The sequence below is a fragment of the Tenrec ecaudatus genome, chromosome 16, assembly GCF_050624435.1.
Source record: "Tenrec ecaudatus isolate mTenEca1 chromosome 16, mTenEca1.hap1, whole genome shotgun sequence".
NCBI lineage: Eukaryota > Metazoa > Chordata > Mammalia > Afrosoricida > Tenrecidae > Tenrec > Tenrec ecaudatus.
Window position 1 is genome coordinate 41,342,027 of NC_134545.1, and position 13,062 is coordinate 41,355,088.

The window sequence follows — 13,062 nt, forward strand, 5'->3', positions numbered from 1 at the left end:
AGCCTTGAATCCAGAAGCACATGGAAGCCATTTACCAGTTTGTATAGTATACCCCTTGCTCTGCCTACTCTTTGAAAAGAGTGTGACAGGGGTTCCCCTTGGCTGCTTGACACACACAAAGCCACTTAACCTGCATGCCTCAAATAAACAAACAAACAAACAATTAACCCTTAGAGCACTGCTTCGGATTCCTCAATGCTTTGGTTAATGGTCTAGAATTTTATCCATTGAGCTAAGCTTCTTTCCCCTCTCAGAGTGCTTCACATGAAGTATATACGTTGTCTACCTAGTACGTCAGCCAGGAGCATCTCGTGGACAGCTTCCTGGAGATGCTCCTGGGCACTCTGTTCAGTAATCAGCTAATGGCTCTGCCAAGGTCACATGAGAGCCACGTAATTCAAAGACTGCTCCACTTCCGGTGGGCTGGAGGATGTGAAGGACCATGCTTAAAGAGAGAAGAAGAAGTTCGTTCTTTAAGGGTTAATATGAAACGAAGGAATTTGGTGGTCTCTCCTGCTTGTCTTTTCTCCGAGGCGTCTGCACGATCCTCTTCAGAGTCTTAGCTCAACTGTGAAGTAGAACTTGAAGAACAGTACGTACATACGAGTACATGCAGTCATGTCTAAAAGCAACAGCAAAAGAACAAAAGTCTGAATGGTTGAATGGGAAGACCCCTTGGCTGTGCTTGCTTAATTATCCCAGCAGGGGGGTTCCTTAGAAAGACCAAGTATCTTATTTTATAAACATTCATTTTGCCCTCTACCCCAACTACCACCACTTCCCAGCCTTGTGGAAACCTGAATAATGATTGTCGTTTACTCTTGCTTTTTCTTCCTGTCTAATAGCCCGATAGAATCCTGCCAGAATTTCTACAAAGATTTCACATTGCAGATCGACATGGCTTTCAACGTGTTCTTTCTTCTCTACTTTGGCTTGCGGGTAAGTTGGACCAGCAGTATTTGGGAATGTGATGGGGATGGAACTCTGGGACCCAAGGAGAATCCTCCATCAGTGTCTGCTCTTAGAGACAAGATGAAGCCTAGGTTTTCAGGAAAGGAAATGTACCTGTATTTTGGTTTTCAGTCTGTGAGAGCCCTTTCCTTAGCTATATATTTCCTGGAATATATGTTAATGTTGTTCCAAAATAAGAAATAGACATAAGAACATCTATAATGCCCTCTGAAGGACTGTTTCTCAGCCCTCTTCTCAATTATAAATGAAGTCTTCCTTTAAGAATTAAACAAGGGCAAAACAAACAAGCTAAAGACCAAAGCCACTTGTATTCTTAAAATTATGAGTTGCAGTACAGTGCTTGCTTCACGGAGAACGGAGGAAGCCGTTCTGAGGGTGAAATCAGGGCGTAAACTGGTAGAATTTGGGGTTTGAAATTATATGAGGCACCTTTTAAGAAGGGAGCTACCCTGAATATAGATGTGCGTGTCTGAGTGAATGATACACTCATGATTCATAATGAGTGTAATGAACCTAAGATCACGCCAGCACCTTTACGTTTCTGGAAACAACAGAACAATGTGCTTCAAGCTTAATCTCTATGGCTAATAGAGCATATGGAGTCCCAAGATAAAAACAGCATATGATTAGTATTAAACAAACAAACAAAACTCGCTGCCATGGAGCCAATGCTGTTTCATCGTGACCCTCCAGTCAGTTTCCAAGACTGTTACGCTGCCGGAATAGAAAGCCCAGTCTTTCTCCCACAGAGCTGCTGGTAGTTTGGAATTGCCCACCCTGTGGATCATAGCCCGGTTCATAAACACTGCTCCATAAGTATGAAATTAGAACATCTTCCTTGAGACATCAATGGAAAACCAAGACATACCATTTCAGAAAAGAGTCTAGATTTTATGCGGACACCAAGTGGGCTCCTGATTTTTCTCGTTTCTGTCTCCTCTGCCCAGTTTATTGCAGCCAATGACAAGCTGTGGTTCTGGCTGGAAGTGAACTCGGTGGTGGATTTCTTCACAGTGCCCCCCGTCTTTGTGTCTGTGTACTTAAATAGAAGCTGGCTTGGTAAGTCAACTTTTCTTCCCTTCTCCTTGCTGGGTCCTGGGCCACGGAAGAAATATAGAACGCCGGGCTGGATCAGGGACGCGACTGTCTCCGTAGAAAGGAAGAACGTGCTGGTGTCCGACAGCTCTCCTGAGGCTTTGGAAGTTGGTAGTGGCCATTCGCTTGGGGGTTCCTCCCCAGGAGGGTTTGCGCGGGTGATGCAGATGTGTCGGTATTTAAATCCAGCTGTGTTGTCGCAGGCAGCAGCGCCTTCCCTTCTTGGCTCCCTCACTTTTCCTTCAGGAACTTGGACTTGGGGCTGGACAGACGGCCAGAGGGACAAAGCACACTTTCTAAGTGGCTGCTTCATGCGCTCGGTTTGCCAATAGCTTCTTGACTTTTTTTAATAATGAGTGTTTTTTAAAAAATATATTTATAGTCATTAGTCCTTTGTTGGTTGATAGTCATTCGTCCTGTTGTGGAGAAAGGCGGAAGGGGCTTCTGGAGTCGCCCCTCAGCTTCCAGGAAGCCGAGTTCCTTCCTTTGTTAAGAGCTGATCTGTTTCTGGTGCTGTGCTCACTTGTTACTTCCCATTTCAGAACAATGTTGGTTTGATGAGAAAAACAGTTCACTCAGAGGATGGTCATGGCCACAGAAGGTTGGAGGAGCTCTTTGCCGTGTGTTAGTCCGGGTAGACTGAAAAAATGAATCCAGGGAGACTCACATGGGTATAAGAAAGAGGAATTGTACATTAAGAAAACATCCCAGCCCAGTCCAGATCAAATCCACAAGTCCAATATTAGCCCATATGTCTGACACCAATCTATGAAGTCCTCTTCAGACTCACGAAACACGTGCAATGACACTGAATTCAGGCAGATCACAGGCCAGTGGGTGGGTAGTCTTGTGGACCCAGTGGTGTTGTAAGGATCAGCGCTGGCAGGGTCTCCACGTGGGTGCTCTAGCTCAGGGCACTAGTGTAGTTCCATGTGCCTTGTCAACTGCCATGTCTCCCAGGGAGTCAGTGTGTGTCACACCTCAAGTGAGCTATTTATCTCCTCTCGAAATGAGGTCATCAAACTTCAATCTGATTGGCAGAGTAAACTCCACCCTTCACTCTTAAGCCTTAAGTTGAGAGTAGATTATGTAGCTACCACACCATTCTAATAATTCCTTTGCTTTCTGAAGTCTGAGTATTTCTGTTAAATGGAGGGTGGCTAACATGAGCTTTACCAGGACTATTTGTGGATTCTATCCATGCTTACTTTTAGAATTTGGGGGATTGACTTAGTCTGTCAAAGTAATATACATGAATTGTAATCAATGAAACATACATAGATGCTTCAATAAAATAGAAATTGTCCCTTCCTGCTGTGACTGTCATTGCCTTCCCCCCACACGACTGACATGACTCAGGACTCTGCGTCTCTCTCCAATGCCTGTCGACTGCAAACAGCTATCACTGACTGTCCACAATGGTATTTTAGAGATGCTGGCTTTTGTACAAAAAGGTGTTTCAAATAACACATCTAATATTACAGTTTGCTGGTATCTTACAAATAGATTATGGCAGTCCCTTCAACTCCATGCTTATTTAGTTTATAATGGTTACATAAAATCAAATCATTTGTGAGCAACACAGTTTTTACAGCCACATAATTGTTTCCATTTTCCTTTTTTGTGACTCTCGGCAATGGTTTTATAAGTACCGTCATCCATATAAATGTAAAATCCTCTTTCTATTGATATTCCCATATTCTTAGAATGGGGATAGCTAGATCAAAGAATATATGGACTATAGTGTATGTGGATATTGACAGAAAACTTTCCTAAAATATTGTGCCAAAGTATACATCTCCCAGTATGTCTCAGTATCCTTGATAGCACTATCAATTTATGATATATCTGAATTGGAAAAGCAAAGCTCTTTTCTCTGCAGTGTGACAGGCACATATATTTTTCCATCTATACCCATAAGGAATTTGTAGTTTACTAGTTTTCTCAGTTGAATTACATTCATTCGGTCGTTGGAAATATTGCTATACTTTGCCTGGATCCTGTGTCATTGGGTTTATAGCCCTTTTGAGATGTACACAAGCCTGATAAATGCCACACGTGCCACCCAAATGTGCCACAGGAGGGGCCTGAGCACCTGGCCCAGGAGGACGCACAGGTCTGGAGTCAGGTCCTGAGGGTGGCTTCAGGAAGGTTACTGCGTACCACTCAGCTTGGTTTTCATCTGTAAAAGGAACCTCAGAAATTCTCTAAGACAGTTGTGTCATTATGTGGAAATGTGGGGGTTAGTTTGTTGGGGAGGGCTGGTGGGTTAGTGAAATTAAGATATCGATATCGCTGACGTAAAATTATGAAAGAACTGTTAACCAGAGCTCTTTCTAAAACATCCTGACTGGTACTAACAGTTTAAACATGCGTCCATACACATGCATGCATGTACCCACACGCCCGTCCAGACCCTAAGCCCCAAGCACAGCAGGGAGGTGAAAAGAAGGCAGGCCGGCCGGCCGCTGCGCCCTTGGCCTGGCTCCCTATAATCACTCTGTGTGCTCGGCCACCTGCTTTCCTCTTCTCATCTCAGTTTTCCAATCTGAAAAATGAGGGGTTCAGATCAAATTGCTCGCCTGTCTTCACTTTGTGGGCATAGATTTGTGCCCACATCCACTCTCTCTGCCCTGTGGTCGCGGGGGGGGGGGGGGGCGAAGGTCCCCTGCGTGACTAGTTAGTAGTGATATCCTCCTCTGCTGATCCTGCCCCTGAAACTTTGGAATATTATTCCCTCAAATATTCCCTTCTACTTATATATGGTGATATGGAAGAAAGTTTACAGAACACATTAGCTTCACATTCAAACATTCATACACATTTTGTTTCACGGCATTATCTGTGATCCTCTCAATGTGACAGCACCCTTCCCGCTTCCTCCCTCCTGTCCCTGTTTCCATTCCTCCATCTCTCGTGCCCCTTCCTACCTTTCGAATTTTTATTTTGAGCCAATACTGTACTTTTAGTCCTGTCTGGTCTATTGTTCTCAGGAGTATATACTGTACGGGTATTATTGTAAAGTTTATAGAATTACCTATTGTTTGGCCGAAAGGGGACTCTCAGAAGTGGTTTCGGATCACAGTTTGAAGAATTTGTCAAACTGGGCCACAGTCTGGGGGGTTCCAACAGCCTCTATCAGACCAATAGGTCTAGTTTTTATTATTATTTGGAATTTTATTCTACATTTTTCTCTTCCTTTTTCCAGGTTTTTCTTCTGTGTTCCTGGCCAGAGCAGTAGATAGTAATGGGGGGGGGGGGGTGTACCATCTCGTTTTGCTAGATGAACTAGAAGTTCATAGAGTTTTCCGTGGAGTGGAGGCTGTGGTTTGGGGTGCTTCATTCGTCCTTTGCAGTAATTGTTTCCTGAGTCTTTGTTTTTCTTTATACTTCTTTGACTCACATGGGTGGAGACTCATCTTAATTTTATCTTCGTGGCCACCCCCACGTTTTTTGACTTTTATTCCTGTTGACCACAGTGCTTCTGAGACTAAGGTTGTGAGCCCCCAACCTCAGTGACTTAGGTGTTTGGTAATGGCTAGGACATGTTCATCACTTCTCCCCTTGTATGGAGCAGTATACTCTTTATATATGTGTCAGTCTGGGTAGACCAGAGAAACAAATCCAGGGAGACTCAGATGTGTATAAGAAAGAGGTTTATATACAAGAGCAATTGTACATTGAGAAAACACCCCAGCCCAGTCCAGATCAAGTCCGTAAGTCCGATATTAGCCCATGTGTCCGATCCCAATCTATAAAGACCTCTTCAGACTTACAGAACACATGCAAAGATGCCGGATGCAGGAAGATTACAGGCCAGTGAGTTAGAACTCTTGTGGATCCAGTGGCAGTGTAAGCATCTCCGCACTGGCAGGGGTCTCCATGTCCTCAGCTTCCAAACTCAGACTGCCTCAGGGTAGCCGCATGTGACTTCTCCTCAGACATGTCGCACAGGGAGTGAGCAGAGAGAGTGTGTCTTCTGCCTCCTCGGAGGAAATACAGGAGCTCCCAGAATCCTCAGGAGAAAGCCATGCCACACAGAGGTCTCATTGGCTATGACCCGATTGACAGACTAGACTCCACCCCTCCACTCTTAATTCTCTCATATCCCAAATTGACACCAGATTATGTAACTGCCACAATATGCAAGCTTGTATTTACAGCACATGACAACATCTATGTAGAAATATTCTCTGTATGCTGGTGAGTGTGCTCCCGAGCCATCCCACAACTGTCCAGCTTGCATATCTACCAACATATCCACTCATATAGTGTTTTTTGTTATTACCGTTATTTCACGATTGTGTGTGTTAGTATTTACCATGGCTGGGTTGTACTCCGGTGTACCTCATCATGTCTCCCTTCTCCTTCCTTCGCCATGCTGTGCTGACACCCCCCCCCCCTTCATACATTGCCTTTGCCTTCCCTCCAGTCAATACACATTTACTCTGTAGGTAGTGATTTTTCCTCTGTTTTCCCGAACCACTCCTGGGAACCTTCAAAGCATGTTTCTTTCTGTGCTTAAACCTGTTCTTGACTTTTCATAATCGTCATCTCATACAACGTTTGCATTTTTCTGATAGATGTATTTTACTCCACATAATGTCCTATAGATTCATCCAAGAAAACACCTGTTGATGGAAAATGTTTGGTCCTTTGGAAACCAATTCTTTGGGGTGAGATCCCAAATGAATCTGCCTCTGAAGAGGATTCAATATAAAGATTTGCAAAAGGTCCTCATGTCTGGTTTCATACCTGAGTTCTTACATCAAGAACATGTATTGTACGGATGAACTGCCAGAAATAAGATGAACAGTTCCATACTGTATGGTGTGTAAAGTAGAAGAAATAATCCCGTTAAATGGGGCATTCCAGACAGTGCCTCTCCCCTCTTGGAAAATGAAAAGCTGCCAAGGTTTGGGATAAGAAACAGGAAGCTGAAATCTAGCTCAATTTTCCTGCACAATCTTCTTGACATCTTCTAAGGTCACAGATTGGGGTTGTGGCTGTCATTATTGCTAGCAGTCATTGAGTTGGTTCCAGTACATGACAACTCCATGTATTATATAGAATTCTGCATATTATCATGTGTAGTATATGTGTGTGTGTGTGTGTATATATATATATATAGTCATGTGTACTCATTTGTCATCTTACTATATTTAATGATACACAAACAACCAAAAAACCCGCTTGTGGCCATTGAGGAAATGCTGACTCAACACCCCTCCACCCCGACCCCCACCCCTGTTTCCGGGAATATGAAGCCCAGTCTTTCTCCCTCGGAGCTGCAGCCCCGTGTGTAACCAACTACACCACCAGGGCGCCTTAAAAATAGTGAATAAGACTTACTACTTCGTTGGGTCGTATATATCAGGCATTCTGCTAAGTCCCTCGCATCCAAGCATTCTCTTAATCCTGAGAACAAACCTGTGAAGTGGACATTGTTATTTTACCCATTTTTATAGATAAGGAAATGAAAGCTCAGAAAGGTCAAGTTTCTTGTCAAGGATCATACCACTCAAGTTTGCGGCAAGGACGATACACCCCAGTCCATCCGCGGATGCTACCCCTCTGGATCTGTCCTTACCCTCCAAAGAACTTTAGACGTCGAAGACCAGACTGGAAATGATTGGGCAGACTTTGCTTCTCTATCGTGGTTACCCTTCGTCTCCACGTACTCATAAGGGCTTTGCTTCCGGCAAGGAAACGAGCATCGGCCTTCTTGAAGACAGCACATTCTTTCTGGTATGCTTTCTAGACATGCTGATGGACCCAGAGAAATTCATAGAACGAGCAGGAGGAAGCCTGAGCCCCTGAGCAGTTGGGGGCTCAAGTGTGCTGTGCCGATGAGAAAGAGCCTTAGCAGCTTAGCCCGTCTTACATAAGGAAAGCAAAGCAGGTGAGAGCCAGGCTCTGGGCTTGACCACCTCTCTTCACATTATTGCTTGGTTGTTTGCTAATGAGCCACTTTCCATTAGTGGATGTACTTGTCTCAGGCTCTGCTCTCTCACCTGTACAATGGGGAGAGTGACAGCTCTCATTTCTGGGCTTCAGTGGGATGAGCTCCAGTCATGCAAACAAAGCACCGCCTAAGCAGGAAGAGCCTCAGGAACCAAAGCCCCGATTCTCCCCGGTCTCCCTGCCTCATCTACCCAGGGAGAAATGAAGCCAGAATGGAGCCCCAAATCAGTCAGCAGGAGGTGAGGACATGCATCCCGGCAGACAGCAAGCCACTACTTATTTTAATTCCTATTCCTACACACACACTTACTCATTTGTGTTTTTCTCACAAAATGCTCATCCAATGGCCCTAAAATAAATGTGCTTTGAAATGAGAGCTGTATCCTAATTTCAGCTCTGAATAGCCTGCTCCTGGGGAGCACTTTTCTATAGTGCGTCCTTAGTCTTTCAGGAATGGGCAGCAACGCCTGGGTTGGTATGTATGCTTTTGCTCAAGATGATCTTGGGTGAGTAGAAGTGAGAGAGAGTGCGTGGGAGAAACCTGACACTGCACTCACAAGCTAATTAGCACACTGGATTTCACTGAGCACACACACCAAGGCTACGTGCCTAATTCTAGAGGCCCTGGTGGCACAATGGCTAAGTGCTAAGTTACTAGCCCACAGGTTGGTAGTTCAGTCCCACCCAGAGGAGCCTTGGGAAACAGGCCTGGCTAAGTGCTAAGTTACTAGTCCACAGGTTGGTAGTTCAGTCCCACCCAGAGGAGCCTTGGGAGACAGGCCTGGGAATCTGCTTCTGAAAGGTCACAGCCTAGCAGTCCCTGTGGAGCAAATCTATTCTGCGGATACAGAGTTGCCATGAGTCCGAATCAACCTGATGACAGTGAACAAGAAGAACCACATGTCTGATTCTGTTATGATTCCCAATATCATGTCCTCTGAGGAAAGGAGCTGGAGAGCTAAGCTCACCCTGCCCTTCTTCTTAGACCTGTAATTCCTTGGCAGAGCCACCTCCACCAACTCTGCTAGAAAAAGGAAGCTGGGTGGGTGCCCAGTCACAGGGCAATTACAGTGATTTAGGATATGTCCTTATAAATATAAACCTGGCCGATCCCTTTATGTGTCAAAAGGTGATAAAAATAGGACTGAAGGGGGGAAACGTACAGGTTCTCAAAACAAAACAAAGTATAAAGGCAGTTCCTGTGGGAGATCAAAGTGTCAGTCTCGCTTTGGAAACAGTCATGCACGTACAACTGATAACACTGCTCAGCATGCAAAGACGTCTGAAGCTGCCAGGCCCAGATGTAAGGATTCCGAGGAAAGAGCTTGCATCGGTGGAAGAATGCTGGAGAAAGACTAGGGGCAGGGTTCTTGCTGGTACTGGCTGGATAGCAGAGTGATAAGGAACGAGCCTTTCTGGGGGAGAGGGGTACACCACATAGAGGGTGGCAGGTGTCCACGAATGATGGTGGCATCCCAGGGAGGCATCAGTCATCCCACAACCCTGGAGGTGGTCATGCTAGCTATCTATAGTGCTGTAGCAAACTACTACAAGCTAAGCATCTTCAAACCATCTCTGGGTTTAATGTGCCCAGGAGCTAAATGTAAAGGTTGGAGTTTTGAGTCCACCCAAAGGCATTTTAGAGGAAAGGTCTAGTTATTTGCTTCCAAAACTCAGCCATTGAAAACCCTTTGGATGTGCAGGGGGGCTCCATCAGTTGGACTGAGCAGCTGCAAGGCTCCCCCTCCCCCCAACATAATTGTATTATATTACAAGTCCAGAGGTGGGAGTTTTAACAAAGATCTCCTTGGACTAAAACCAGCAGGTCTGCATTCCCTTCTGGAGGGTCTAAAGGAAAATCCATTTCTTGCTCTTTTCCGCATTTCTAGAGGCTGCCTGCATCTCTTTACCCATGACCGGTTCCTTCATCTTCAAAGCCAACAGAGGGGGTTCCGGTCCTCCTGTTCCATCTCTTTATCATGCTTCTGTCCTTGTCTTTATTTCTTCTGTCTCTTCTCCTCTGCCTACATCTTCCACTGGTAAGGATGCTTGGGATCCCTGGTCCTACTGGACAATACAGCATCATCTGCTCATCTCAAGGTCAGATGATGAGCAATCTTAACTGCCCTTTACTCTCGACTTTAACTGCCCTTTACTCTAGAAGGTGACATATTCATAATTTCCAGGGATTCGAACTTGGGAAACTTTGGGTGGAGGGTCATTATTCTGCCTACTACTGTGGGTTTTAAAAAAATTCCATTTGCCAAAGAGGCAACTGAGGCTCCTAGGGGTCAGTAATTTGCCGAGAAGACTTGGGGCTGGGGGTCCTGCTCTGTTCAGATCGGCTAGGGGCTTTCCAATGCCGGTGGCAGGATGCCCTAAAGCTTCACTCGTCTGCTGTTCAATCTGCCCTCGTTGCTGTTCCAACTTGTGTGGGAGGAGACACTCACCGAGGTCCTTTTGGGGGCCTGTACCCCTCCTGCTTCATTTCCAGGAGCCAGATGACTATACAGCACTGCCTGTTGCCCATTGCTCTTCGTGAGGCCTGTGTGCCCCTTGCTTCAGACCTGCAGCAACTAGGAGAACATGCAGGCTCTGCGTACCCCCTCGCTCTTTAGAAATCGTGCTTTCTTGGTTTGGGGAGTTTACTTCAAAGGCTAAGAAGAGAGGGCTTCCTGGTGCCGACGAGGTTAAAGAGTTGTAATGAGACTATTCTTCCCAAGGGTTGCAATGTGTAGGGCAGAACACCAGTTATCGCTTTGGGGCTTACGTGCCAGGGCCATGGCTAAAATCGTGGAATTTCTCTGCCTGATCCTTTGAGGGAGCCCATTGTAGGCTGGCATCAGGACTGCCTGGTGTGGGTATCTAAGCTTTAGATTGGCAAGCCTCTGCAGATGGTAAGCATGAATAAGAGTCCCTGGTTACAGTGACCTGGCCCCAATCCTTTTCAGCAAATTGTGATTTAAAGAAAGAAGTGGTTTGGCTAGAGTGTGTAGGCAGACCCTGGTGGACAGCTTGCAGCATTCAGCCCTGGTACCCAGACCCTGTCCTGTATAGGTTCTGTTTCTGCTGTCCAGGCTGCTGCGGCACCTCCAACATTTTCTACTCTGCAGCCCCTTTCCTGGAGCGTGTGTCCTGAAAAACCGTCTCCCTACCTCTGATGGTTGAAACCTAGCTCCTCATTAAGGCAGATCATGCTTGAAGCTCTCCCATTCCCCAGTAGCAATGATTTTCTCCCTGTCCGCTGTTTCCTTGGCTTTTGGTGGTAAGTGCTGTGAGTCCGTCCACATGATGCTATCCATCTAGAATGCCAGCTCTCTGCCCTTGGATGCTGAAAGTTAGCAAACGTGGCGCTCACCAAAAGCCAAGTGGTTCGAGTCTACCCAGAGGTGCCTCGGAAGAAACCCTGGTGATCCTCCAGAAGCACAGCTCCCAAAACCCTGATGAGCAGTTCTGCTCTGACAGAGCGGGTGCCTGGGAGCCAGTGTCGACTTGAAGCAACTGGTTTTTGTTTTTGTTTCTTTAACGATGTCAATCAAGTAGGAACCTTGACCCTTTGTCTTTCTGCTCTAGCTGCAGTCCTAGAACAATACCTGGCACACGGTCTATGCTGGCTGAATGGAAGAATGAATGAGTGCATTTTCATATAATTGTTATAGTAAGTGATAATTATTGTTTTCTTATTAAGAGCCAGGCACTGTGCTCAGCATCTCGTAGGCAGTATGGTACTTAATATTCAGTCATCTGGTGAGCAAATTAGCTCTTATTTGAATTTTATGAATTATAATTTTTTAAGTAATAATTTTTTTAGTAAACAGGGTTAGGGTTGTATAGTTTCTGAGGTGGTGAATGGTGGATCTAGAACTCAGCCCAGGACAGGCTGACTCTGGAGCTCTGCTATTGAACTCAGCAGGCTAGTGATTCTGACAGTGGGCTCCCTGCACCTGCACCTGGTGTGTTAGGCTGGGTTCAGTAGAGACACAAAACCAATGACACTCACATGTGTATAGGAGAGTGCTTTCTGTCAAGGAGCAATAACATATCAAGAAAACATCCCAACCCAGTCCAATTCAAGTCCACAAGTCTGATGCTAGTCCATAAGTCGCTCTTCAGATCCACACCACCAAATGCAATGATGTAGGAAGGTCACAGGCCAGAGGGTGCAAAGTCGTGTGTGTGCCATGTTGGTGGAAATGTGGGAGGGCTTCAGAAGCTCTTAGGGTGGCCAGCAAGCAGGGAGGTGAAAGGCGGTGGAGTGGGGGGATGAGTGGGGGAGAGAGAGTAAGAGAGAGAGAGAGAGAGAGAGAGAGAGAGAGAGAGAGAGAGAGAGAGAGAGAGAGAGAGAGAGAGAGATGGATGGAGACCAGCCTCTGGAGAGCTATGGGAGGTCATCAGGCTGTGACCTGAGTGACAGGCTAAACTCCACCTATATCTTCTTACAAGTGCCATACTCGTGGCATTTACAAGTGGCACACACACACACACACACACACACAACTATCACACGTAGGAACGTATTGGAAATGCAGGTCTCAGGATCTACCTGAAGCAGAATCTCTGCAAGTGAGGGCCAGCATCGTGTGCTGTAGCAAGCAGCCAGGTTAATTAATACTGACTCATTGGATTTCGAGAACAACTGTCCCAGGCTATGCACCTTAGAATCCCCTGGGGAGCTTTTAATGCTCGGGATGTTCAGACCAAACCTTCAACCCATTAAATCTGAATCTCTAAAGGTGGGACACAGGTTTAGCATTTTTTGAACAACGGAGCCTCCCGAGCCCTGCCCTCACACTGCTTTCAGTATGCAGACGATGGCCACTCGCATGTATCCTTATTGATGTCTGGTGCAGAGCTCCCGAGCAGAGTGCCTTTAAATGGCTAGTGTGCATCTGAAGCTCCAGGACATCGTAGTAGAATGCAGCTTCTGTTTCAGGAGGTCTGAGGTGGATCTGAGATTCTGAATTTGGACAGTTTCCCAGGTGGATGTGCTGCTGCTGGTCTGGGGAACCACCAGTTCAGAAGTAAGGCTCT

General features: G+C 45.9%; 1 protein-coding gene across 4 annotated transcripts in view; it reads left to right on the forward strand.

The window, feature by feature from the left end:
- KCNMA1 (potassium calcium-activated channel subfamily M alpha 1) overlaps positions 1-13,062 on the forward strand; it is a 992,499-nt gene that overhangs the window by 586,454 nt on the left and 392,983 nt on the right. For all 4 annotated transcript variants that reach the window (XM_075533803.1, XM_075533804.1, XM_075533802.1 and 1 more), the window contains exons 4-5: positions 846-939; positions 1,920-2,031. In XM_075533803.1, coding sequence (XP_075389918.1) covers positions 846-939; positions 1,920-2,031 — 206 coding nt within the window. The remainder of the gene's footprint in view (positions 1-845; positions 940-1,919; positions 2,032-13,062) is intronic.